The sequence below is a fragment of the Haematobia irritans genome, chromosome 4 (assembly GCF_050003625.1).
Source record: "Haematobia irritans isolate KBUSLIRL chromosome 4, ASM5000362v1, whole genome shotgun sequence".
Taxonomy (NCBI): domain Eukaryota; kingdom Metazoa; phylum Arthropoda; class Insecta; order Diptera; family Muscidae; genus Haematobia; species Haematobia irritans.
Genome location: NC_134400.1, coordinates 50,192,461 through 50,220,440, shown reverse-complemented (window position 1 = coordinate 50,220,440; position 27,980 = coordinate 50,192,461). Strand labels below are relative to the sequence as shown.

General features: G+C 33.0%; 2 protein-coding genes across 3 annotated transcripts in view; both read right to left on the bottom strand.

The window, feature by feature from the left end:
* The window catches only part of LOC142233072 (uncharacterized), a 39,518-nt gene that overhangs the window by 10,014 nt on the left and 1,524 nt on the right, over positions 1-27,980 (bottom strand). Inside the window, exon 2 of one of the 2 annotated variants that reach the window (XM_075303856.1) lies at positions 9,029-9,878. The exons of the other annotated variant lie outside the window; for it this stretch is intronic. Within the exon in view, the coding sequence (XP_075159971.1) occupies positions 9,211-9,878 (668 nt within the window). The 3' untranslated portion in view covers positions 9,029-9,210. Of the gene's footprint in view, positions 1-9,028; positions 9,879-27,980 lie in introns of those variants that run through there. 2 annotated transcript variants of the gene reach the window in all.
* Positions 19,634-22,567, bottom strand: LOC142233071 (uncharacterized). Its single transcript, XM_075303855.1, has 2 exons — positions 22,114-22,567; positions 19,634-20,470 (listed from the first exon to the last, which is right to left on the bottom strand). Exons 1-2 carry the CDS (start codon positions 22,244-22,246, stop codon positions 19,788-19,790), a joined length of 816 nt encoding a protein of 271 aa, XP_075159970.1. The 5' UTR covers positions 22,247-22,567; the 3' UTR covers positions 19,634-19,787.

Sequence of the window (27,980 nt, the reverse complement as noted above, 5' to 3'; positions counted from 1 at the left end):
CAATAAATCGGGGACACTTTCTAATAATGTGAAATTCCTTAGGACATAGCCGACATTTAATCTTATTGATCCCGGTTTGGAAGGCGTGAACTTTACTAGAAGAATGCTTTGGGTTCACATTACCTCTCTGTTTCACATTAGTCGGCTTCGCTTCGCTTAAACACTTCAGTGCAGTAACCGATTCAAGGGTCCTATGTCTATTTGTTAGAAACGCATTTAGCTCAGACCACTCTGGAATAGTCGTTTTGTCACTTAACGTTTGCTCCCATAGAGTGAGGGTCGTCTCGGGGAGACAATTCGAACAGAGGTAAATAAAAATAGGATTCCAACTATTAATATCGATTTTGTAGAGTTTCAATGTGTCTATACAGGAGTTTATGTCACCCTGTAACTTCTTCAAAGCAGTGGAAGACTCAGCATAAATAGCCGAAAGATTAAACAAAGTTTTAAGTTGAGCATTAATAAGAATTCGTTTGTTCTCATACCGAGAACACAAGTTGGACCAAGCTGACGTGAACCCTTCATTTGTCAGCGGGCTCTTGGACACGATATGGTGAGGCTCGCCCTTGGTCTTTTGAGATAAATAAAAAAGCTTTTCGACTGGACTTAATTTGGAATTATGAAGACATAAAGCGGTAAACATGTCCCGAAATGTTGGTCAGGACTTGTAATCGCCTTATGTCTTCATAATTCCAAATTAAGTCCAGTCGAAAAGCTGGAACCTGAATCCAATCAATCTCCAATATCTATTCAAACCCGATGGCAAAAAATCAAAGCACTTTACCAGCACTTTTGCACCCGTTGGAAGAACGAATACTTAAAGGAGCTTCAAAAACGACATAAGTGGAAAACACCCGACTCCAATCTCCAAGAGGACATGTTAGTCGTCGTAAAGGAAGAAAATTTGCCTCCTAATAGTTGGCGACTGGGAAGAATCTCTCGAATCTACATGGGAAGCGACGGAAGAGTTCGGGTGGCCAACGTAAGAACAGAACGAGGCACGATAACAAGGACAATAACAAAACTCGTTGTTCTGCCCCACGAAAGTGTATAATCCTTTAAAATTTTCGATGACTTCACCTACCCTAATTTCTCGTTTATTTTTTCTCACAATCCAAAATATAATTTCTTCTATTTTACAGAAAAATGCATTCGACCACAAAAACTCAGCTTATCAAGAACAAAGGTCCATTTATTTGTAGAGTTTGTCGGAAAGTTCATGCCTTAAAATCTTGCTGGAAATTTAGAAGAATGAATTCTACAGAACGAATGAAAGCTGTAGAAAAATTTGGATACTGTGTCAATTGTTTGGCACACTCGCACTCGGATGGGTCATGTTTTACCAAGACAGGTTGCGGGTATTGCCATAAACACCATCACTCATTGCTGCACATACATACCAGTTTGCTAGAATCCAACAAATCCAATATGTTAAAGCAGCAATCATCGGCGAAAGAACAAAAACCATCATCCTCCACCAGTTCTTTAAAAACAAAACAATCTTCAGTCACTGACACAGTACCCACCACAACATCCCTCACCGCAATTCTCAAACAAAATGCTGCCACTCTTCTACCTACAGCTTTGGTAAAAATAAGTTCAAAGGACGGCAAACATAGTGCCAGGTGCTTGTTTGACACAGCTTCAAAAATGAGCTGCATCTCCAAACAATTTGTGGATAAATTAGGGTTGACTACTTTAGAGCTAGATAATGAAATAATATGTCCAATCACTCTCTGGTCATATGTCGACTCTAATTTTCAAATTGAAACTATTTTGCGAGTAAACAACCGAATCGGTACCATAACACCCAAGAAATCACTTCCAGAATCCATCCTCACCAACTTTAACAACCTGAAACTGGCTGATAAACATTTCTATAAAGCGTCCACAATTGACATCATATTGGGAGTCGACGTTTTTTCACGAGTAGTCCGGGATGGAATTTTTGTTCGTACAGGTCTACCAACAGCACAGAATACCAGCTTTGGAATTATTTTATATGGAAACTTTTCTATCTAATGGACAAAAATTGAATATACACATTTATATATCATTTGTATCAAATCTTATTCTGAACCTAAAATTGAATTAACAACAAAAAATTATCTTAGATTTAAGTATCATTTAATAGAAAATAAGCAGTACTAACCGAAGAAGAGTACAACACGAATTTGTATCAACAATTCATTTTCTCCTATTTTATTTTAGTAGTACTGCAAGGTGGGCAGAATGTTTACGTTGAAACGAAACCCCTAATTAATACATGAATTCCTAGATTAGTATAAAAATCCCCAAATGAATTTCTGTCTACAGTGTCGCATTGGTAGATGAGTAATCAGATAATTAAATTAAGTTTTATCCATAAAATCACTAAGCCATTTTGAAAATAGTATTTCCTTTATAAGTCACTTGCTTTTCATCGCTGTAACTACGAACACCTACTGGTAAGAAGTCGACCAAAGAAAATAAAACACAATCTTTAAATACAGTCCATTCCCTAATTGCTGTTTCATTTATTTTTATCCATGGTTTTATCGTCATCTTTGGTCATCTTTTCTGGGAGCGATAAACCAATTGATTTGTCATAAAGCTTTTGGTTTATCTTCGGCTCATGAGAGATCCATGATCACTCGGTTCATCTCACACAGGTAAAGGTAATCCCCGCTCATCCCCGCTGACTCCAACCGTACTCTGTTATACCCAAACACCGGCTAACACCCTGGGATGAAGCACAATGTTAGTAAAAAAAAGTATGAGAAACATTTAAAATTTTTGATACTCAGCAGTGGCGATTTTACAAGGATATTGGTTAAATTTCGCCAAGATATGTGGTCAATTGTGGGCTGTGATATATTATTTGGCCAATTCGGGCGATATTTCCACAAGTGGAAGCTTTATTTAAATTTCGACCATTCTGTGGAAAGTTTGGCATTACAGTGTGTAGGATATGTCTACGATATGGGGAAATCATCACAGAATTGTGTGTAAAATGTGGGTATTTTGGCCATATTAGATCAAGATGACACATTTAAAAAGCATATAAATGTATTCTCTGTGGAAACTATCGAGTCAATTGGAGGAAACTCTCATTGAAAATGGGTCTGAAATATGAACCATTCTACCATATTTCCCCTACTCTGGCGTACATATATATGGGAGCTATATCTAAATATGAACCGATTTGGCCAAATTCGTCATACATAGATAGAATAATAATCCTGCTATCTCAGCAAAAAACGTAAATTGGAGAATAATTTTGGCCACCGTGGTAATATGGGTGTAAATCGGGCGAAAGATATATATGGGAGCTATATCTAAATCTGAACCGATTTGAACCAACACTTAACGATACTATTAAACGTACCCTTATGCAAAATTTGAAGCAACTCAGGGCAAAACTCTGGCTTTTGAAGCCATATAAGTGCAAATCGGACGAAAGATATATATGGGAGCTATATCTAAATCTGAACTGATTTTAACCAAATTTAGCACACTGAATGATACTCTTAAACGTACTCTTTGTGCAAAATTTGAGCAAATCAGGGCAAAACTCTGGCTTTTGAGGCCATATTAGTCGAAATCGGAAAGATATACATGGGAGCTACATTTAAATGTGAACCGATTTCAGCCAAATTTAGCAGAATTAACAATACTACGAAACGTACTCCTTGTGCAAAATTCGAAGCAAATCAGGACAAAACTCTGGCTTTTTTAGCCATATAAGTTTAAATCGGACGAAAGATATAAAGGGTGGTTAAATTGTAAGGACCGATGTTGAATGTGAACCACACCTAAACGCCAAGTTTTTTTCCGAATTTTATTTGACATTTCTTTATTTCAGACTTACTCAATTTGAACCATGGAGAGATCCAGACTTACTATGAAAATGGGAGTTCAAATCAAAATGCACTTCGTGATTTTTTTGGTCAATTCCTCGTTCAAATGTGCGTATAATCGCAAAATCGTGGAAAAATTCGAGCAAACCGGGTCTGTAGAAGATGTGAGAAAACCAGTGCATGCTCGTACAGCTCGTACTGCAGAAAATATTGCTGCTGTTTCGCGATAGTGTGGCTGAAGAGCCGTCCACCTCAACTCGTCGTCGTACCCAACAATTTTTTCCAAAATGAGGCCGGTCAGGCAGTTACTGTGAATGGTGGTCGCCATCGTGAGATGATAACGAAGTTTTTATGGCCCGAATTGGAAGATATGGATGTGGACGATATGTGGTTTCAGCAGGACGGTGCCACTTGCCACACAGCTAACGAAACAATGGCTCTTTTGCCCAACAAATTCAATGGCCGTGTTATCTCACGTAATGGCGATGTCAATTGGCCGCCAAGATCATGTGATTTGACACCGTTGGACTTTTTTCTTTGGGGTTATTTGAAAGAAAAGGTGTACGTCGATAAGCCAGCAACAATTCAAGAGCTAAAGGATGAGATAATTCAGCACATTAACGGCATAGAACCTCCATTATGTCTCAGCGTCATCGAAAATTTGGACCATCGGATAAAGGTGTGCCACCGAGGTCTCGGCGCCCATTTGGCCGATATTTTGTTCCATATATAATTGAATAATACCAATATATCATAATAAAATAAAATTACAATAATTTCCTAAATAGTTTGTGTTTTATTCAAAATCAACATCGGCAATAACCAAACCACCCTTTATATGGGAGCTATATCTAAATCTGAACCGATTTGGATGAAATTTTGCATATCTTACGAAAGCCCCAAATATTTGTCTGCCCGAAATTTTGAGAAAATACGTTGATAAATACGTCAATTATGACCAGATCGGTGATAAATACCTATGGCAGCTATATCTAAATCCGAACCGATTTTTTTTCAAAATTAATAGCGACTGTCTTTGAGCCAATGTAAAACTCTGTGCTAAATTTCAGGACGATCGGACTTCAACCGCGAGCTGTACTTTACACACAAAATTACATATACAGACAGACGGACGGACAGACAGACAGACAGACGGACATCGCTAAATCGAATCAGAATTTGATTCTAAGCCGATCGCTATACTAAACGATTGGTCTCAGACTTTTCCTTCCTGGCGTTACATACAAATGCACAAATTTATTATACCCTGTGCCACAGTAGTGGTGAAGGGTATAAATATGGGAAATATAAAGCTAGAGCAATTTTGATGCAATTGTACAAAAGAGCATTTATGATTTATCAGGCGATACATATGTATTCAAGATATAGGACAATTTTAGTAATATTTACAATTTTGCTAATCATCAGTGGCGATTTTACAAGGATATTGGTTGGATCTCGCCAAGATATGTGGTCAAGTGTATGTTGTGATATATTATTTGATCAAGTTGGGCGACTTGTAGCCTTAACTAAAATGGAGGTGTGCACGTGACTCGAAATTGCTGTGACTCACGCATGAGTCGTAAGTCACGCTGACGGCAACGGCGTGAGTGTGCGTGATTAACCAACAAAATGTCGTGCGTGAGCGTGAGTCACGAAAATAATATCTTCCTAAGTGTGCGTGAGTAACGAATTTCGAACATCCTGCTGACGAACATTGAATTTATTTATAATTTTAGTGACATCCTAACATAGGTGGTAAGAGTTTTATAACGCACTCGATTTTAACCATACTAATGTTTTCAGTCAAGTTCTAAAGGTAAATCACTCATAAAATTATTCGTGAGTCACGAAGTTTTTCGTGAGTCACGACATTTTTCGTGAGCCACGATATTTTTCGTGAGTCACGACATTTAAAAGATTTTCGTGCGTGAGTACAAATTTTCTTTTCGTGAGCGTTAGTCCTACCAAAAAATATCGTGCGTGGATAAGATTTCTGCGTCGTCAGTTTGCGTGAGCGTGAGCAAAATATTACTCGCGTGCACACCTCTAATCTAAAACTCAACCGTTCTGTTGAAATTCTGGCATTACAGTTTTTAGGATATGACTAAGATATGGGGAAATCATCACAGAATTTTGTGTAAAGTTTGGAAATTTTGGCCATATTTGTATAGACCGGAAAAATGAATATATGGAGGCTTTATCTAAATCTGCACCACATTAGATCAAACTTGACACACTTAAATATCATATTAACCCCCATTTTCAGGAAGCTCCCTTAGTGCTACGTTAGCTAACGAACTTTTAAAACGTACTATGGACATGTCTGTCATCTTGTCTATATATTCCATATGCCAGTTAGGAACTTAACTGATACAAATTTTTCAGTTAAAGTTAACCGGAGAGAAGATATTTCGATTTTACTTTCTGTTAACTGGGAGTTAAAGCCTAACGGGGATACAAGAAAATGACCGTAAATATACTCTCTGTGGAAATTATTCAGTCAATTGGAGGAAAATTCCATTGAAAATGGGTCTAAAATATTAAACAGTCTACCATATTTCCCCAACTCTGGTGTACGTATATATAGGAGCTATATATAATCTGAACCGATTTTGACTAAATTTGACATGCATAGTTAGAATAATAATTCTGCAATCTTTGCACAAATTTCACGTAAATGGGAGTATAACTTTTGCCCCCGTGGTCATATGAGTGTAAATCGGGCGAAAGATATATATGAAAGCTATATCTAAATCTGAACCGATTTTAATCAAATTTACCAAGCGTTGGTATAATACCAATTCTATTCTCTGTGCAAAATTTCAAGAAAATCGGTAGTAAACCTTGGCCTCTGTTGCCATAAATCGGATGAAAGATATATGGGAGCTATATCTAAATCTGAACAGATTTGGCTGATATTTTGCAAGAGACTCATAAAATATTCGGATGTACCGAATTTGAAGAACATCGGTTGATAAACAAGGCAATTATGACTAGATCGTGGATAAATATATATGACAGCTATATCTAAATCTGAACCGATCAAAATCACTAGCGATTGTCTTTGTTCCAAAAAACGACCCTATGCCAAATTTGAGGACGATCGGACTTAAACTTCGACCTATACTCTGCGCACAAAAATACATGAACAGGCAGACAGACGGACATCGCTAAATCGACACAGAATGTAATTCTAAGACGATCGGTATACTAAACGATAGGTCTCAGACTTTTCGGTCTTGGCGTATGGAAATGCACAAACTTATTATACCCTGTACCACAGTAGTGGTAAATCTAAAAGATGGTTAAATTGTAAGAGCCGATGTTGAATGTGAACCACACCTAAACGCCAAGTTTTTTCCGAATTTTATTTGAAATTTCTCTATTTCAGACTTACTCAATTTGAACCATGGACGTCGTGAATGGGCAGAATGGATCCAAGAAATGGCAACAGTGGGTAATCAATTTTCGAAGAAAATCATCTTCAGTGATGAGGCACATTCTCACCTCAGTGGATTCGTCAATAAACAGAATTGCCGCATTTGGGCGAATGAGAATCCAAGAGTGATTGTCGAAAAACCAATGCACCCACAAAGAGTGACTGTTTGGTGCGGTTTATGGGCTGGCGGCATCATCGGGCCGTATTTTTTTCCAAAATGAGGCCGGTCAGGCAGTTACTGTGAATGGTGTTCGCTATCGTGAGATGATAACGAAGTTTTTATGTCCCGAATTGGAAGATATGGATGTGGACGATATGTTGTTTCAGCAGGACGGTGCCACTTGCCACACAGCTAACGAAACAATGGCTCTTTTGCGCAACAAATTCAATGGCCGTGTTATCTCACGTAATGGCGATGATCATGTGATTGGCCGCCAAGATCATGTGATTTAACACCGTTGGACTTTTTTCTTTGGGGTTATTTGAAAGAAAGTACGTCGATAAGCCAGAAACAATTCAAGAGCTAAAGGATGAGATAATTCGGCACATTAACGGCATAGAACCTCCATTATGCCTCAGCGTCGTCGAAAATTTGGACCATCGCACTGAAAAAAAGCATGCTCGGTTTCAAAGATTTTGTCTTTAACAATTTTGGTATTGATTCCGAGCCAAAGAAGCGGAGAATACATATAAGGATACTTTTAAGACACAATTCTCTTTTAAATTTAGGTTTTTTTTTTTTGTATTTGACTAGTAAGCAAATTTTAATTTTTCGTTTTTTTAGCTTGTTTTCTTCATATGCTATTAAAGTCCTTTAAAAACGGGTTAACGACGACTTTATTTTCCAAATTCAGATTCGATTTTCAGTAGAAATTGTGCTATGTTTCAAGTAAAAAACACCTTTAAAATAAAGTGTTGAAAAACGTGTCCTATATTTGAACGATTTTTGCTTTGTAGTCAAGATGCAAAAAGACAACAAATTTAAAGACAATTTCATTAATTTTAAAGAATTTGTCTGAATTATTAAAGTCAAGTTGACCTTAGCTCAAAATTTTTTTCTTTCATGTTATGATACCCATTTTTAAGTCAAATCACTTAATTATGAGGACAATACCTATTCATTGAAAAGTTTATTGACTTTTGGACAAGGAAAAAAAACTTTATATTAGAGAAATGCGTCTTATATGCTAAGCAAAAATTTGCATTCGTATTTTAAAGACATGAAATCTTTGACCTCACGACAATATTTTTTTCAGTGCGGATGAAGGTGTGCCACCGAGGTCGGGGCGCCTATTTGGCCGATATTTTGTTCCATACATAATTGAGTAATACCAATATATCATAATAGAATAAAATTACAATAATTTCCTAAATATTTTGTGTTTTATTCAAAATCAACATCGGCCCTTGAAATTTTAACCACCCTTTATTTATACGATTATTGAAAAAGATACACATTTTTAAGTCAAATCACTTAATTATAAGGATAAAACGAATTCTTTGAAAAGTTTATCTACTGTTAGACAAGGTAAAAACTTTATATCAAAGAAATGCGTCAGCTATGATAAACAAAATTCGCATTGGTATTTTAAGGACATGAACTTTTTGACCTCACAACAATATTTTGTTCAGGGACAACATCTTTTCGCAGAAAATAAATCGCCCTAAGAAATTTTAATTTTATTACACAATCTTCCTGAAATATTTTGCAAACCACTTACCTTTATAAATTAAAAAATTTTCGAAATTAAGTTGCAGCTTCAATAAGCCGTTTCTTTTTAGTAAAGATTTGAACTTACATTTCAATATAAACTAACTAAAGTAAATAAATTAATAACTAAAATTTAAACAGATATCTGCCTGAGAATAAAACAAAAACAAAAAAAAATAAAAATATAATTACAATTACACTATCTGCTAATTGCTGGCTCAGTCACTTGATTCACCACTTTGATAACGTTGTCGTTTTGGTGGTAAATTGTCGGCGGGACATTCCTGAAGATGCAGCAATTCTTGTTCCAAAATTATCTGAGCAATTTTATATTTGGTAATCGCTTGTCGCTTAGCCGAAAATCTTTTGACGGTTTTTGCATGAGCCAATAGAATATAATCGACTTCATCAAACATGGGCTCAATGCTTTTCTCCTTAGGATATTCGGAAGATGTAATATCTTGGGCCGAATCGCATTTTCTTTTCAATGGAACACCGTGTTTGTCATCGTAGGATGAAGGGTCTTCTTTTTTGATTTCCACTTCTGGTATGGGTGGTGTATTCGGGGGTCCCTCCAAAAACATTATCTGATTATCATCATCCATGTAATCACCTTCGGAGACGATATATTCATTATCTTGAACCGGCAAGGCCGTACTTGAGTCCGAATTTTGATTTTCATATTCATCGTACGTAGTGTACTTGTTGACATAGTTATTGTCTTTGCTTGCTGCATTATTCGTATTATTGAAATACAAAAACGGCCAGAAAAATTGCATATGCTCTGCCCATATCCATTCTTTGGATACACCTTCTGCATTGACACGCTTCATGTACTTTGTATATGTGTCTCTTAGACTTTTCCATTTTCTCTTGAGATTGTCAGCTGGAAAAGTAGAACAACAATTGTAACACATCAGAACACATGGTGACAACAAAGCGCCATCAAAAACTTTATAAATATATTAATTAATTTTTTGTAAGTGTTTTATTTTTTTTTTTTTTTGTTAACAAAACTTGCCGAAATAAATGTGAAAAGCATTGTGAAATCAAAACAAATAAAACCGGCGAAACGAAACATAAAATTTAAAATTAATTTATACAGAAAATAATTGTAAACACAATAAATTGTTGTTAAAGCAAAAATTTAAAATCTCACTCAAAAAAAAAAAAAATTAAATAAATTTTTTCGTTGACCTTCCCCCGAAGGATTATGGCATTGAATGCTAGCCAGAGACTCCGCTACTACAACGTCAAAGACTGACATACTTTAGGGTAAATATAAAAGGTGACTAATATCCCAGCAAAATAATTGGAAGTTTTTCTAAAGCCATAATTTTAAAAGCACTTCAAAAACTATCCTCCCTAAGATGTTCTTTATATTAACTACACAGGAATATCTTTTATCGTAATTCAATTTTTTAACTAGTTTTTTTTATATTTTTAATGAGCAATTTTAAGATTTTTTGTTTCAAAATGCTAAATCCATTCTAACACATTTGAAAATATTTCAGGTCAAACGTTTTGTTATAAGCGTGAGATTGTATTGAAAATCATAAAAAATTTTGTATTTGCCAAAATATCACTAATTTTTATAACCTCCACCATAGGATCGAAATATAACACATCGAAATATTGGTTTAAGACCTCATAAAGTATATATATTCTGAGTCGTGGTGAAATTCTGAGTAGATCTAGCTATGTCCGTCCGTCTGTGGAAATCACGCTAACTTCCGAACGAAACAAGCTATCGACTTGAAACTTGGCACAAATAGTTGTTATTGATGTAGGTCAGATGGGCCTTATCTAGGGTTTTTCCCGGGAGAGGGATCCCGGGAATTCCCGGGAAATTGCAAATTTTCGCTCCCGCTTTCCCGGGAATGAAGTGCGGGAATTCCCGGGAAATTTTCTTTACAATATTTTATGTATAATAGAGGGTTTTGTATGGCAAATGATAGTTGAAATCTAGTTAAAGTGGATTTCGGAAGTGTAATGTAAATAACTATGGTACCAAGTCGTAGTAGTTACCTTGTGGAACATACATAGTCGTGGGTTCTAATCCAGACTCCAACGGACTCCCAATTGTTAAAAAGAAGTTTGCACTTCCTAGTTTATGATTGTCATATTTCTGTAAACTGGTGGACTGAGTAAACCGTTAAAAACAACGGGACATTTTACCTTATGTAACCCACATTGGCAATTACATAATTTCAAAATTTCATAATTATTGCAAGAATGTTTTTTAAAAAATAAGAAAATTCCAACCTTTTTTAAGATAGTTACTTTAATTTTAAATTTATACCTGTTACACATTAGACCAGAAATCTATTAAAATTGGGGATTAAAGCCCTTAAAGGGTGATACGGTCAAAATTTGGTCAATATAAACTTGACGTATTTCTTTCAATTTTGCATTTAAAACACCTGAACACCCCTCATTTTGAAGGTGTGTGTGTGTAGAATGTTGCTCCTATTTTGATTTTGGAATTCACTCTTCAGTTGTCAAAATGCCGTCCAAGCAAGAAGAGCAGCGTATCAAAATTTTGCTCGCGCATCGCAAAAATCCGAGCAACTCGCACGAAAAGCTGCCAAAATCGCTAAAAGTTACCAAATCAACCGTTACAAATGTAATTAAAGTGTTTGGGGAACGTTTGTCGACAGCCATGAAGTCTGGATCGGGGAAAATCGAAAACCGGAAGCCGCTAAGACGACAAAGAGAGTGGCCGGTAGTTTCAAGCGAAACCCTAACCTCTCTCTCCGAGATGCCGCAAATAAGCTGGGTGTATCGTCTACAACCGTGCATCGAGCCAAAAAACGAGCCGGACTATCGACTTTCAAGAAGGTAGTGACTCCAAATCGCGATGATAAACAAAATACGACGGCCAAAGCGGATCCCGGAGGCTGTACACGACGATGCTGACGAAGTTTGACTGCGTGGTAATGGACGACGAAACCTACGTCAAAGCCGACTATAAGCAGCTTCCGGGACAGGAGTTTTATACGGCAAAAGGAAGGGGAAAGGTAGCAGATATTTTCAAGCACATAAAACTGTCAAACTTCGCAAAGAAATATCTGGTTTGGCAAGCCATCTGTACCTGTGGCTTGAAAAGCAGCATTTTCATAGCTTCCGCGACTGTCAACCAAGAAATTTACGTGAATGAGTGTTTGAATAAACGTCTGCTGCCTTTCCTGAAGAAACACGGTTGTTCCGTACTGTTTTGGCCGGATTTGGCATCTTGCCATTACGGTAAAAAGGCCATGGAGTGGTACGCCGCCAACAACGTGCAGGTGGTTCCCAAGGACAAGAACCCTCCCAACACGCCAGAGCTCCGCCCAATTGAGAAATACTGGGCTATTGACAAGCGGAACCTAAAGAAGCCAAAAAAACTGCTAAGGACGAGCAGCAGTTCAAGGCAAACTGACTTTCTGTGGCGAAGAAGGTGGACAAGGTGGCTGTACAAAATCTGATGGCAGATGTCAAGCGTGAGGCCCGGCAATTCGGATTTGGAAAAGCGAAAGCCTAACTGAATATTTTTCCTGAATTTTATACTAATTGAACTTGAAAAAGAAATTTAATTTGATTTTTTAAATAAACGATTTCACCGATTTACACGCGCTTTCCTTGACCAAATTTTGACCGTAGCACCCTTTATAAACGCACCCACGGGGTTGGATCTCTTATGGTACACTAAAAAAACAGTGAACCCATCAGGAAGAAAACTTTTGATTAATTTTAGATAATTTTTAATATTTTTAGAAATTTTTAACTAAACAGTAATACAAACGCTGGCATCACGCCGAAATCACAAAAATAAGTAAACGGTTTTCGACAAATTCAAGAAAATTTGTTAGACATAAATAAAATTTTTTCACTTGTTAAAGAAATTTTTGTAGTTTGAAGGAAAAAATTGTAGTCCAAAATTGCAAGAATGTCTTTAGTGGCATACGACGTTTTTATGGACGCTTTTGTAGTAAAATTTACAAATTTGAAGAAATAATGAACTATTTTATACGAAATACGAATTTAGTAAATCTCTATACTTAATTTGTGTATAATTTTTTCCAGTCTTTTAGTTCATTTAACTAACGTACGCAAAAAAATATTAGAGTAAATGAAACTTTCTGCAAATAGAATAATTTCATGAACTAAAATAAAGTTAAATTGGCTTTAGTGAAATAGTGAATTCACTTTTTTTGAGTGCATGGGCAGCTTTTGGAGCTCGAGGAAAATATAAAATATGTTTTGTCCCCACTAAAATGATCGCAGAGATATATGTCGATTTATTAAAAACAATCTCATAGATTTTGCAGATGAGTTGTATGGTGAAGTTTGGACTTTCCAACAAGATAATCCTCCCATCCATGTTGAACGCCTCACAAAAAAGCTTTTTTAAGTCTCGTGATATACCTTTACTGGACTGGCCAGCGCTAAGTCCCGATCTAACTCCTATAGAAGATCTCTGGGGCATATTATCTGCTAAGGTATTTGCGAAGTCCAAGCCATATACACCCTCAAAAAAATTCGCTTCTGTAACATATACCCCAAACACATTTTGCTTCAAGCAAATATTTTCAGGATTTCAGGACCAAATATTGTTTGTATTGTTCAAACATATTATGTTTCACCTTAGGACATACACTGGTAGTAAAAAATTTTAATGAAATTTTCTTTGTGTGGATATATTTTTAAGGCACCAATTGCTTACTTCCATTATTTTACTTGCAACATACTCTCTAGATCTCTCTTTCTAAATACATATATGTTTATAGGCTATTTCCAAATTAATATATGTTTGCATCTAATCATGCATCTAAGCATACAAACATTTTATGTCCCAAACATAATATGTTCTAACATATTAATATATATGTCCCAAACATGTTATGCTAGTTTATGAACATTATATGCTTGCACTTAAAAATATTGTGTTAAAAAATTTGAGTTCCAAACAAACAATTTTTCACCCAAACATATGAAAAACAGTATTTTTCGTCCGTGTACAAACCCAAAGAACTGAAGACTGCAATTACGGCAGAATGGGGGAAAAATCGATATGGCAACTCTGAAAAACTTGGTATGTTCTATGCCTCACCGATTACAGCAAGTTCTAATAAACAAGGGCAATACTATATCGTATTAGTTAATCAAACTATCTATCAAATATAGCTTAAATATAATTTTGCACATATAAATATTTTCTATGACTAAAAATTTAAGTATGCATTTTCTGTCAAACCAAACGTTAAGTAAAGATATAGTTTATGTAACGTACAAAAGTGTAAATAAAATAAGAAAAAAAAGTTTTCAATAAAATTTCTTTATAGTACTAGAACGTAAATTTACACGTTGCACATAAAATTTTTTTTACGGTGGTACAACTATAGATCGATACGGACCAATTTTGGCATGGTTGTTATCGGCCACATACACATAGCTCAATATACCAGATTTCAACCGGAACGGATTAATTTTGCTCCTTCAAGATGCTCCGGAGCTCAAATCTGCGGATTGGTTTATATGGGGGCTATATATAATTATGGACCGATATGGACCAATTTTTGCATGGTTATTAGAGACCATATACCAAAACCACGTACCAAATTTCAACCGGATCGGATGAATTTTGCTCCCCCAAGAGGCTCCGGAGGTCAAATCTGGGGATCGGTTTATATGGGGGCTATATATATATAATTATAGGCCGATATGGACCAATTCTGCCATGGTTGTTAGAGACCAGGGCTGTGGAGTCGAGCCAATTTTGCTCGACTCCGACTCCGACTCCAGCATTTTTCATCAGCTCGACTCCGACTCCGGAGTCGACTCCGGGTAATATAACTAAATCTCATTTTAATACCACAAATTTGTAGTTCTATTGTGGGGGTGCCGTAAGTGGATCGATATAAAGTATCGTATTTATTTATGTGTGCAAAAAAAGGTCTTAATTTCACTTTAGACGCCAATTGAACTCTATATTTAAAATTTAGGGCAATGTTTAATAAATAAAATAATGATATAAATACCCATCATAATATGAGAAGATACCAACAGTATATGTATTTGTGGACCAAAATTATTGATACTATCTCAAATCCTTTAAATTTGTTGCGAACTATATGCATGAATTTGAATCTGAATCTATTTAGGCAAAATTGTATATACTTCTACAAAATCTATGTACTTAAAATTTAAAACTAACGTTATGGGACGTAACACAATTTTAACAAAAAATAAAAATGCAAGGAAAGTCTAAAGTCGGGCGGGCCGATTATAATATACTCTGCACAACTTTGTATTTAGATCTACATTTTGATAAAATCTCAAATCAGACTTCTACAAAATCTCGGGCAATATTTGGGAAATATTTATAATTGTTTAAACAATTTCGCAAAAATGCATTTATGATTCATTCATTGAAAAATTTGAAAATTTGAGTCATTTCTACAAGTTTTCGACTTAGCAGTGAGTATCAGTAAGCATACAATTTTGGAAAAATTTTTGTCTAGTAAATAAAATTTTGACTAAATTTTCTATAGAAATAAAATTTTGGCAAAATTTTCTATAGAAATCCAATTTTGACCAAATATATAGAAATAAAATTTAGAATAAAATTTGGTTAAATTTTTTATAGAAATAAAAGTTTGAAAAAATTATTAATAGAAATACAATTAAAAAAAAATGTGTATTAATTTTACAAAATTTTCTATAGAAATAAAATTTTGCAAAATATTCTATAGAAACAAAATTTTGACTAAATTTTATATAGAAATAAAATTTTGACTAAATTTTATATAGAAAAAAATATTTCTATAGTAATAAAATTTTGAATACATTTTTTATAGCAGTGAGTTTCAGTGAGCATCAGTAAGAAAACAAATTTGAGAAAATTTGCTATAGAAATAAAATTTGACAATTTTTTCTTATAGAAATAAAATTTTGATAAAATGTTCAATAAAAAAATGATTTAAGAAAAAATTTTGTGTAGAAAATAAAATTCTGCAAAATATTCTACAGAAACAAAATTTTGACTAAATTTCCTACAGAAACAAAATTTTGACAAAATTTTCTATAGAAATAAAATTTTGAATAAATTTTCTATTGAAATAACATTTTAACCAAATGTTCTAATAAAAAAATCTATTACTATAAAATATTGGCAAAATTTTCTATAGAAATAAAATTTTGATTTAAATTTTTATAGAAATAAACTTATCAATAGAAATAAAATTTTGAAAAAAAAATGTGTAACAAACTAAATTTTGCAAAATTTTCTATAGAAACAAAATTTTGACTCAATTTAAATAAATTCAATAAAATTTTGACTAATTTTCCCATAGAAAAAAATATTTCTATAGTAATAAAATTTTGAATAAATTTTTTATAGAAATAAAATTTTGACAAAATTTGCTATAGAAATAAAATTTTGACAAAACTTTTTATAGAAATAACATTTTGACAATTTTTCTATAAAAAACAACTTTGAAAAAATTTGTTTTTTATATATGGCCTTAAGATAAAATTAAACAAAATAATTTCGAATGTTCGAAATATTTCAAATAAATTGATATTGATATTAAAATGGATCGATCCAGCCTATCTGCTAGTCTAGCATTCCAAGAAACATAAAAAGATAGTCGTAATTGGAAGTTGATTTTCATTTACAATCATGCTGTACATTGATCGAATGAATAACGCAATGGAAACTAATTTGCGTAAAAACTTGCTTAGTTACAAAAATGTGAAGTATTTAAAAAATTTGGTTTAGCCGGAGTCGGAGTCGAGCAAAATTTTTACGACTCCGACTCCGACTCCAGCAAAATCTTCAGACTCCGACTCCAAGACTCCGACTCCGACTCCACAGCCCTGTTAGAGACCATGTACCAAATTTCCACCGGATCGGATGAATTTTGCTCGTACAAGAGGCTCCGCAGGTCAAATCGAGGAGACCGGTTTATATGGAAGCTATATATAATTATGGACCGATATGGACCAATTTTTGCATGGGCTTTGAGACCATGTACCAAATTTCAGCCGGATGGTATAAAACTTGCTTCTCTTTGAGGCTTGATTAATTGATTTTTTAGGGAACTTTCTGCCTTTAAATCTAAGGTCTATAAATTTAAAATTAGGATACAGTTCTCATTCATCGAATTTCTCTCCTTGTGATATATCAACAAAGGTATTAATGTGCAAGTAACTGTCAATTTAAAACCCAAAGCTATTTTTGAAGTTTTTTTTTTTTTAATTCAAAGATTCCAAATATCAGTAAATTTAACGATTATTTCTATAAATTTTTATAGTTTAAGAGAATTTTGCGACTTTAACAGAGGGACGCAAATTTCAAAAGTTCGTGTGCTAAATTAAAAAAAAAATCGTAACCTAAAATTTTTATACCACATTCTATAGATTTTATAACCACATACACTCAAAAAAAAGTGAACTCACTATTTCACTAAAGCCAATTTAACTATATTTTAGTTCATGAACTTATTATATTCGGTGAAAGTTTCATTTGCTCTAATAATTTTTTGCGTACGTTAGTTAAATTAACTAAAAGACGGGAAAAAATTATACACAAGTTAAGGATAGAGATTTACTAAATTCGTATTTGTCATAAAATAGTTCATTATTTCTTCAAATTTGTAAATTTTACTACAAAAGCATCCATCATGAACTTCGTATGTCACTAAAGACATTCTTGCAATTTTGAACTCCAATTTTTTCCTTCAAACTACAAAATGTTCTTTAAAAAGTGAAAAAAATTATTTATGTCTAATAAATTTTCTTGAATTTGTCGAAAAATATTTACTTATTTTTGTGATATCGGCGCGATGCTAGCGCTTGTAATACTGTTTAGTTAAAAATTTCTAAAAATATTAAAAATTTTCTAAAATTAATCAAAAGTTGTCTTCCTGGGGGGTTCACTGATTTTTCAGTGTAGTGGTCAGGGTATAATAAGTTTGATCTGCAAAAAAATGTATATATATATATATATATATATATATATATATATATATATATATATATATATATATATATATATATATATATATATATATATATATATATATATATATATATATATATATATATATATATATATATATATATATATATATATATATATATATATATATATATATATATATATATATATATATATATATATATATATATATATATATATACCCTAAAAATTCGCTTCTCTAACATATGTTCCACACATATTTTGTTTGGACGCATTTTGAGCCCAAAAATATTATATGCTTGCAAGATTTTTCCCCAAAGAAGATTGTGCTCATTTTTAGTTCTTGGTACCTTTTTCTGTAATACAAATAATGTTGAAGAAATTATTCAATTTTCTAAATTTTTCAAATTTTACCTTTCGTCTGGACGGAGAATCGAACCGAGGACCATACAGTTTGTAAGCCAACACACAATCCACTGGGCTACGTAGCAGTTATAGTCACCAGTAGACAATTATCGTTATAAGTTACATTTATATAGCATAGTTTGCAGCGCCCACGAGCCCATGCAAACATAACATTATTTAAAAGAAACATACATTTGTTGGCCACGTAGAGCAGTGGTTAGTATGCCTGCCTTGTATGCAAAGGGTCGTGGGTTCAATTCCTGCTCCGACCAAACCATTTTTTTTTGTAATTTAGACATTTATACTATATTAAATGTTTATAATGAAACTATGAAATGTGGTTATTAAAGATTTACAGTCAGAAACAGTGATATAAACGAAATGGCTTTTGACTAAAATATTATTATTTTTTTTTTTTTGCAAAAATAACAATTTTGTTTTTGGTATAAAAGTTTGAAATTTTGGAAGAAAATCAAAAACTCTAACAAAAGAAGTGTATAAACATACATAAATAATTTTATAATGTACACATAAATTTATTTAGGCGTGGACCGCTTTTTACTAGCATTTAATACAATTTTAAATGCCTTTAAAACTTATCGTGTTGTGTACTTAATTTCATTTTTACCTTTAAGGCCGTTAAAAAATGTGTGTCCATAATGCCATAATGATAAACAAAACACTTGTCCACACATACATAGAATTCTCCTCTCAAGGCGAATACACAGGCTGTTTTTTTTTAAATCTCTATGCTCTTGGTTCCGAATGTCTATTCTCTTTACTCCGAATACTCATTCTAATATTCAAATTAAATAATATTTAGACTTAAGCATATCAAATTTTTGGCGTTATCATAAAGCAGTTTTCCGAAACATACAACCGTTTCACAGAAATTGTAAACATACATATGTTTACTCGAAATTTTTAAATTTATATATGTTTACATTCATACATATTATTTTTACGAAACATTCATGCCCCAAACATAATATATTTTAACATATTAACATATGTGTCCCATACATTTAGTGTTAGTTTAGGAACATTACATGTTGGCACTTAAATATATTGTGTTTTAAAATTGTGCCCGAAACACATTTTGTTTATATCGGAACATATGAAAAACATATTTTTCTAACAGTGTATATACCAAATTTCATCAACATCGGTTAGTCGGATGTTGATGTCGGAAATCGATGTTTCGAAACTTCGTTCCATTCTCAAAACTTACCAAATTTGTTAAATTTCTCAACAATTAAATAAAAATCAAGTTTTTGTTTAATAAAGATAAATTTTTATAAGAGTCTTATTTTTCAATTATGTATTGAATCTTGAAAAAAAATCAACAAAACTAGTTCAATGTACAAGGTTATTTTCCTGAGTGTAATGTAATGAATGTAGGAATGGGAATTATTGGCAGCGATATTAATCAGTACATCCATTTTCGTCTCGTTCCTTCTTTGGTTCTACTAAATCGTTCGAACATTCTTGAAGATGCAGCAATTCCTGTTCCAGTATCACTTGAGCAATTTTATATTTGGTAATGGCTTGGCGTTTCGCCGAAAATTTACTAATAGTTTTAGCATGAGCCAATAGAAGACATTCGATTTCATTAAAATCAAATTTTAGTTTCTTATTCTCTTGATAGTCGGGTGAAGTGGAGTCCAGGACTGAATCACACATTCGCTTCACAGTTCTAGGCTCTGTTATGTTGAATAATGAGGAATCTTCCATGTGCACAGATGAATCCTCCATTTGCGCATATGCATCTGGCCTTTCTGGCGATTCTGTTGGCTCAGTTGGGTCTTCGACAAATAAAACCTCATCATCATCATCAATGAAATCATTCTCTGATGTTACATATTCGTCATTCCGTGCAATTGAAATGGGCAAATTGGTATTGAAAGTGGAATTCTGATCTTCATATTCATCACTTGCAGGATAATTTGAATAACTTTTTTCCTTGAGAGTATGGAATAGAAAAGGTCTGTAGAACTTCATGTGTCGTGCCCATATCCATTCTTTTGGTGCTGATTCTGTACTAAGACGTTTTACATATTTTGAATAAGTATCTCTTAGGGCCTTCCACCGTCTCTTCAATTCGGCAGCTGGAAGAGTAGAATAAATAGTTTTACAATAGAAAAATATCAACTAAAGCACCGAGACAATATGGAATCGAAAACAATGTACGAAAACTAGATAGACATAGTAATTATGTAGGGTTTGGGCGAGGCGGCGCTAAAAAGCTTTTTCCGCTCTCCACTAACCCAGCATGTAATCTTTGTTAAAGCGCATTTTCATTATTAAATGAAAATGCGCTTTAACAAAGTGCCTTTACAACAATTTGGGGTTTTGTAGTAAAAATCTGTTATTGTACTATGTAATGCCGAACATTTGAAAGCTTTGAAACTTTTTTGTAACATGTGTAAAATGGCATTATTATTGTATTGTGTATTTTGTATGTAAGAAAAGAACCACTAACGGGTATGTTTCTCTTAAATAAAAATTCTTTACATCGGCTTGTGGGCGCCCAAAACTGTGCTTTATAAATATAACTGCTTCACTGTATGCGTTGTTTTCGCGTAAATGGCTGTAGCGATACTTCTCTGTCTGATAACAATAACAGCTACGTAGACCAGTGTATGGTCCACTGACCGATTCTCGCTCCGAGCAAAGGGTAAAATTAAAAAAAAAAAAAAAAAAACAAAACAAAACAAAATTATAATCGAATAATTTCTTCTACATTGTTTGTATTATAGAAAAATGTGCTAAGAACTAAATAAATTTCGTGGAAGTGAAAAAATGCAATTAGGCTGAAAATAAAAAAAAAAACCCTATGCACATTCTGTAAAAGAATTAATATTTGTCAACTTTTTTCTTTTAATTTCCTTAAAGTAGAACGTAATTATTAAATTTTATTTTGTTAATACTTCATTGTAATATATTTTAAAACTATAAAACGAGATCCACAGTTATATATAGCCCCAATATTAAGCGATCCCCAGGTTTGACTTTTAGAACCTCCAGAGGAACAAATTTTATCCTGGCCGTACTTGTTTTCAATTCTTTCGTTCGCGTACTTTTTCTGTTATTCAGAGAAAATATTCTACACTTACTCTTGTCTAAATGTTTACTGGAAAAGTATATAAGCGTACTCAGTATGTGTTTTCTGATTTTGAACGGTCATACATAATACAAATACAACCATATTCATTCTTGCATGCACAGAACCCAGTGGGGAATTCTGGAATTCTGGTTAGTTCTCGTGTTAGTTGTCTATAGTAATGAAAAGTAGTGCCTCACATAAGGAACTACTTTTTTTGGAAGCAAGAAATCTAGTATACAGTATACATATTTGGCATATTTTACGAGATATCTAGGAGATTTTAATTTATTACAACGAGAGTGTCATACTAATGTACATACGTTATTTAGTCATTCTATTTATTTTTTTTTTATCAGATCTACATCAGGTACGATGATTTCTATCGCGAGTGGTTAAAATCAAAGACAATAAACTCTAGGAAGATAGGAAATTGGCTACTGAGGAGATCAAACCATTTACCGTGTTAATTTCATACTCGAACCGCTAAATCAGCACTCTAAACAGGCCTCCTAAGTAGCATTTTCCGCCACTGGGGAGATTTGGTGCGGAATTAGGAAAACCGACGCTCTCTATACAAGCCTTCTACCTTCAACCCTCTAATAAAAAATGCTTTTGTGTATCATAACAAAAATGTACAATACTTACCACTTAAATCAAAATGTTGACCAATACTTTCCCATATTTGTTCTTTTTTAGATACGTTTCTGAATTCTTCGTGACCTGGATCATACAACATTTGGTGTTTCTTAACCATTGCAATGAATACAGCTTTTTCCATGGCGCGAACAATGCTATTTCACTAAGAAATTAAAACACCGATATGCCAAACAAACCTACACACTTCACAATTGAGCGAACAAATGCCACAAACGGAAACAATAACAACGGCGTCTGCGAACTAACTAAAACGCCACAACGAATATTTGCTCTTAAAAACGCTAACATTGCGAATTAGCAACCACCATGTAATTCAGAGCGGCGTCGTGTCGAAAAAGATTCCCAGGTATACAGAAATAAATGCGGCGAATTCGTTTCAATGGAAGTATTCGCAGCTGAAACGACATTTGTATTTTCGCTTTCGTTGTGTGTGTGTCAGTCGAGCAAGCCGACTTAGGATTTGTTGATTTGAAAAAATCCCTGCGTTGCGAGCAGGAAATTCTTGTCCATAGAATTCTGTTGTTTTCTTTTCCAAACCAGTTGCCCCCATATAACGAGGGTAATGTGTTTGAGTTTGGTATGGCTTTTTTGTCTCTCCACTATATGAGTTTGATATGCGCTCTTGTTTGCCTTACTCTCAATGTCTGTAGACCTTCCTTGTATGAAAAGGGAGAAAAACAAATTGCTAGCAAGAAAAGTGTTGCCATACATATGAATGGAATTTCAGCGAAATTGCCAAAATGTTATGCACTTGTTGTATGTGTTTTGAGAAATATATTGTTCAAATATTAAATTATAAAAAAATATGTATTTGATTTGATTTCTTGATCAAACAAGTCCAATCAACATTTTGGAAATTAAGCTAAAGGCTATCTTCAAACAAATTATTTAGCATTATTGTAGCTCATAAAAATTTGTTAAATTTCTCCAAATGTGAGAAAGTGATTTTAATTATTTTTGGCTAAACAAAATGAACGCAACACCATAAAATAAATACAAACTTATTTCATGAATTTCTAAAATAACTAAATTTTACCTCATTTCTGTCCGTCTTGAACTTTGAATAACGATAAGAACATTGAAAGAAATTTTAACTCCAATTTGTATTTGTTACAGGTCTATTAGTCGACGTCGTTAAAACTCGATTAGGCAATTTGTGTCAATTGCAGAAAAACATTTAAAGTAAATTTTTAATTAATAAATTTTTATTAATAAAATATTAAATTTTTGTCGAATAAAAGTGCGAGTCCATTCTAGAAAAGTTGTGTTAGAATGTACGAGCATCTTAAAAATATTATAAAAATGATTTATTTGGTAAAATATTACAAAATTTTTTAATTCACATCCAAAGCACTAAATATACAAAAATAATATATAATATACAAAAAATACAAAAATTGACTGTTGAAATAGTGGACACTCTATTACTTGAAACATGGCATAATTTATACTGGAAGTCGAGTCTTACTTTGGAAAATAAAGTTGTCGTTAACTCGTTTTTAAAGGACTTTGGTAGCATATGAAGAAAAAAAAGCTGAAAAAGCGAAAAATTTAAATTTGCTTTCTAGAAGCAAGTACACAAAACCCAAATTCAAAAGAGAATTGTGTCTTAAAAGTATCCTCACTTGTATTCTCCGCTTCTTTGGCTCGGAATCAATACCAACATTTTTAAAGACAAACTCTTTGGAACCGTGCATGCTTTTTTTCAGTGTAAAAAGGGAGGAAGCCATAGATATCGGTCTTCATTGTAACATGCTGGTGGATTAGTACGAATATTGGCGCTTTATTATACTTTGGTTTTTAAGACCGCCAGTTAAAATGCCATCGGTTCACCCAGAAAAAAGTGCCTGCGGAACTAAAGGAAAAAATGTTCATCAGCTAGTCTAGCCAATTTATTTCCCTTAATAAAATTTACTTGATTCAGTAAAAAAAATCCTAAACTGAAAGCAGTTAGGAATAGTTCATTAACTAGAATAAGGCATGGAATTTTACTAATACTGTTTCATCGCTCGGTATAAGAATTTACTACTGAAAAAGAAAATTTTATTCGCTGATAACAAATCATTCGTAAAAATAAACAAAATATGAACTAAAACCAAGTTTGCTCAAATTTAGTAAAATTTCTTATAAAATGATAACTCTGACTTCCTTATATTATAGAAAGCTTATCATAAATACGAATAACACTTGGCATAGAAAAATATTTTAGTTCATTCGTACTAAAAAGTATTCAATCCTTTTAAAACTTAAGGAGACACACTTGTTAGAATATAGGAAATTTTCCTATATTTCTTTTATCTACCTGTAATCTATACCTGTCATCGATGTAATCGATATGTTTGCGCGTGGGTTTTTTTAGTGTGAATCACGTTGTTATGGTATACGGAGGGATTGTTAAATAATAATATAGTAAAATAATATAATAAATAAAAAATAAAATATATAAAATTATTTTATTTATTTTGTTATTTTAAATTAGTGAGAAAAAATTATGTTCGTGATGATGAAGAAAAAAAAACGGAATAACAACCCTTTCATTCGTCTTCATTTTGGAATATTCAATTAACAGGTAACATTCAGTGACGCTAAACTTTTGGGAAAAAATTGGTTTATGATTTTTTATATTTGTAGGTATTGAAATGGTAAAAGGAGGACAAAATCGTTACGCAGCAACTTATTAAAAGTGAAAGGTACAAGAAGAAGAAAAAATGCGTTTTACAGTTGATGACATTACATGGAAATTGGAAATAGTGGAATAATAAACTAATATTTCAAGACAAGTCGGTGCTGTTGATTCTTAATAAATATATTTAATATATAAATAAAACGTGTATTTTTTGAAAAAACAAAAATTGCCTATATAAATAATAAAATTGTATTTAAAAACGAAGGTAAGCAGTTCTAAGTTTGAAGTAAAAATGTTTACCACAAATATGTAAGATTTGTCCCAATGAATGAAAAAAGTGCAATAAAATCATTCCATATATGAATTCAATTCAGTTAAATTTTTCATTCTATAGTATAAGGGTACATAAATATAGGAAAATGTTAACTAATATATTGAATGCATTCTACCTAATTTCAACGAAAAACACATCGTTAAAAAAAATAAAAATGCCTTTGGCGCTATACGAAGTTCAACTTTCTTCACAATGAGTTCATTTTATCTTAAAGAAGGGGTCACTTTTTTCTGGGTGTTAAAAAAAAACGTTTTCGTGATTCACTCGAAGCGGTGAATTCAATTTAAACCAAATCTCGTGAATGTGCGTGAACGGGTCTAAACAAAAATGTGACGTGCGTGAGTAAAAATCAAATTGTGTTCGTTATTCTGAGTGAGTAAAATTTCGCCGAAATCACGTTCACGATAAAATTCACGTTCACTATAAAATTCACACTCACGATAAAACAGAGAAACAAAAAAATGGTGAATGGTAATTGTTGTACATTTTCGTGAATGAAGAATATTGTCGTGAGTCGAGAGAAATTTCGTGAATTACGAGAATTTTATTGATCCACCAAAATTTTTCGTGTTCCGAAAATATTCGTGAATCACAAAATTTGTCGTGAATTACGAAAATTGTTGTGAATCGTGCGTGAGCTTGTGCGCGTATGACTTTTCATTTCGTGAATTTGCGTGGGCGTGAATTCCTACCCACATGGCATGCGTGAGTACAAATATTTCTTCGCGAATGTGCCGGAGCTTGAGTGAAATTTCACTCACGTGCGCATCCAAGCAGTGTTACCGTTGTGTGACTTTAGTCGCATTTTGCAACCTTTCTGATGTCATGCGACTTTTTGTGCGACTTTAGTAGCACGCATGCGACTAAAGTCTCACAATAGAGAAGTGTTTAAATTTGAAGCAATTTTTGTAAATGGGAATACATTGCTAAGTCGTTGTTTTATTGCACACCATTTCAACCACTAGATCCGTTCGAGTACCCAATAATTTTTGATAATTATCACGAATTTTTATTGGAAGTCGTCCGTTTACTCCAAAAAGCCCAGTAAAAACTTGCAAAATTTAGTTATAAACAAAGCATACGTGCAATGTATTTCACAGAGTCAATAAATTACAGAGTACATTAAATCTTTGGCTCGGGTTCAAAATCCTTAAAGGAAGGTCCAAGTCTTTGGATCCTAGTAAACTTTTTTTTACACAAATTAATCATAAAGATTTACCAAAATCGTGTTTCCAACAAAATAGTCCAGAATTTCTTATTTGTGTAATTTCGAACTATATTTATACCCTGAGCCACACTGTGGAACACGGTATTATAAGTTAGTGCATATGTTTGTAACACCCAGAAGGAGACGAGATAGACACATGGTATCTTTGGCAATAATGCCCGGGGTGGTTCCCTGAGTCGATATAACAATGTCCGTCTGTCTGTGAACACATTTTTGTGACCAAAGTCTAGGTCTCAGTTTAAGTCCAATCGACTTCAAATTTGGCATATGTTCCTGTTTTGGGTCAGAATAGAACCCTATTGATTTTGGAAGAAATCGGTTCAGATTTAGATATAGCTCCCATATATATCTTTCGCCCGATATGGACTTATATAGCCCCAGAAGCCAGAGTTTAAGCCCAATTTGGTTGAAATTTTGCACGAGGAGTACAATTAGTAGTGTAGTCAAGTGCGCTAAGTTTTATTGAAATCGGTTCAGATTTAGATATAGCTCCCATATATATATTTCGCCCGATATTGACTAATATGGCCCTAGAAGCCAGAGTTTTGGTCCAATTTGGTTGAAATTTTGCACTAGAAGTACAATTAGTAGTGTAGTCATGTGTGCAAAATTTGATTGAAATCGATTCAGATGTAGATATAGCTCCCATATATATCTTTCGCCCGATATGGACTAATATGGTCCAAGAAACCAATTGGCCCAATTTGTTTGAAATTTTGCATTCGTAGTACAATTAGTAGTGCAGGTAAGTGTGCAAAATTTGATTGAAATCGGTTCAGATTTATATATAGCTCCCATATACAGTTTTCCCCCGATTTACACTCATATGACCACAGAGGCCAATTTTTAACTCCGATTTAGTTGAAATTTTGCACAGGGAGTAGAATTAACATTGTAGCTATGCGTGTCAAATTTGGTTGAAATCGGTTCAGATTTAGATATAGCTCCCATATATATATATATATATATATATATATATATATATATATATATATATATATATATATATATATATATATATATATATATATATATATATATATATATATATATATATATATATATATATATATATATATATATATATATATATATATATATATATATATATATATATATATATATATATATATATATATATATATATATATATATATATATATATATATATATATATATATATATATATATATATATATATATATATATATATATATATATATATTTTTTTTTTTTCTGATTTCGACAAAAATGGTCAAAATACCATCATTTTCGTTGTAAAATCGCCACTGCTTATTCGAAAAGTTGTAAAAATGACTCTAATTTTCCTAAACTTCTAATAAATATATATCGAGCGATAAATCATAAATAAACTTTTGCGAAGTTTCCTTAAAATTGTTTCAGATTTAAATGTTTCCCATATTTGTTTACTAACATTGTGTTCAACCTTGGGCATTAGCCGACTTAAATTTTGAGTCTAAAGATTTTGTAGAAGTCTATAAAATTCTGTCCAGATCGAGTGATATTTAACTGTATGTATTTGGGACAAACCTTTATATATAGCCCCCAGCACATTTGACGGATGTGATATGGTATCGAAACTTTAGATCTACAAAGTGGTGCAGGGTATGATATAGTCGGCCCCGCCTGACTTTAGACTTTCCTTA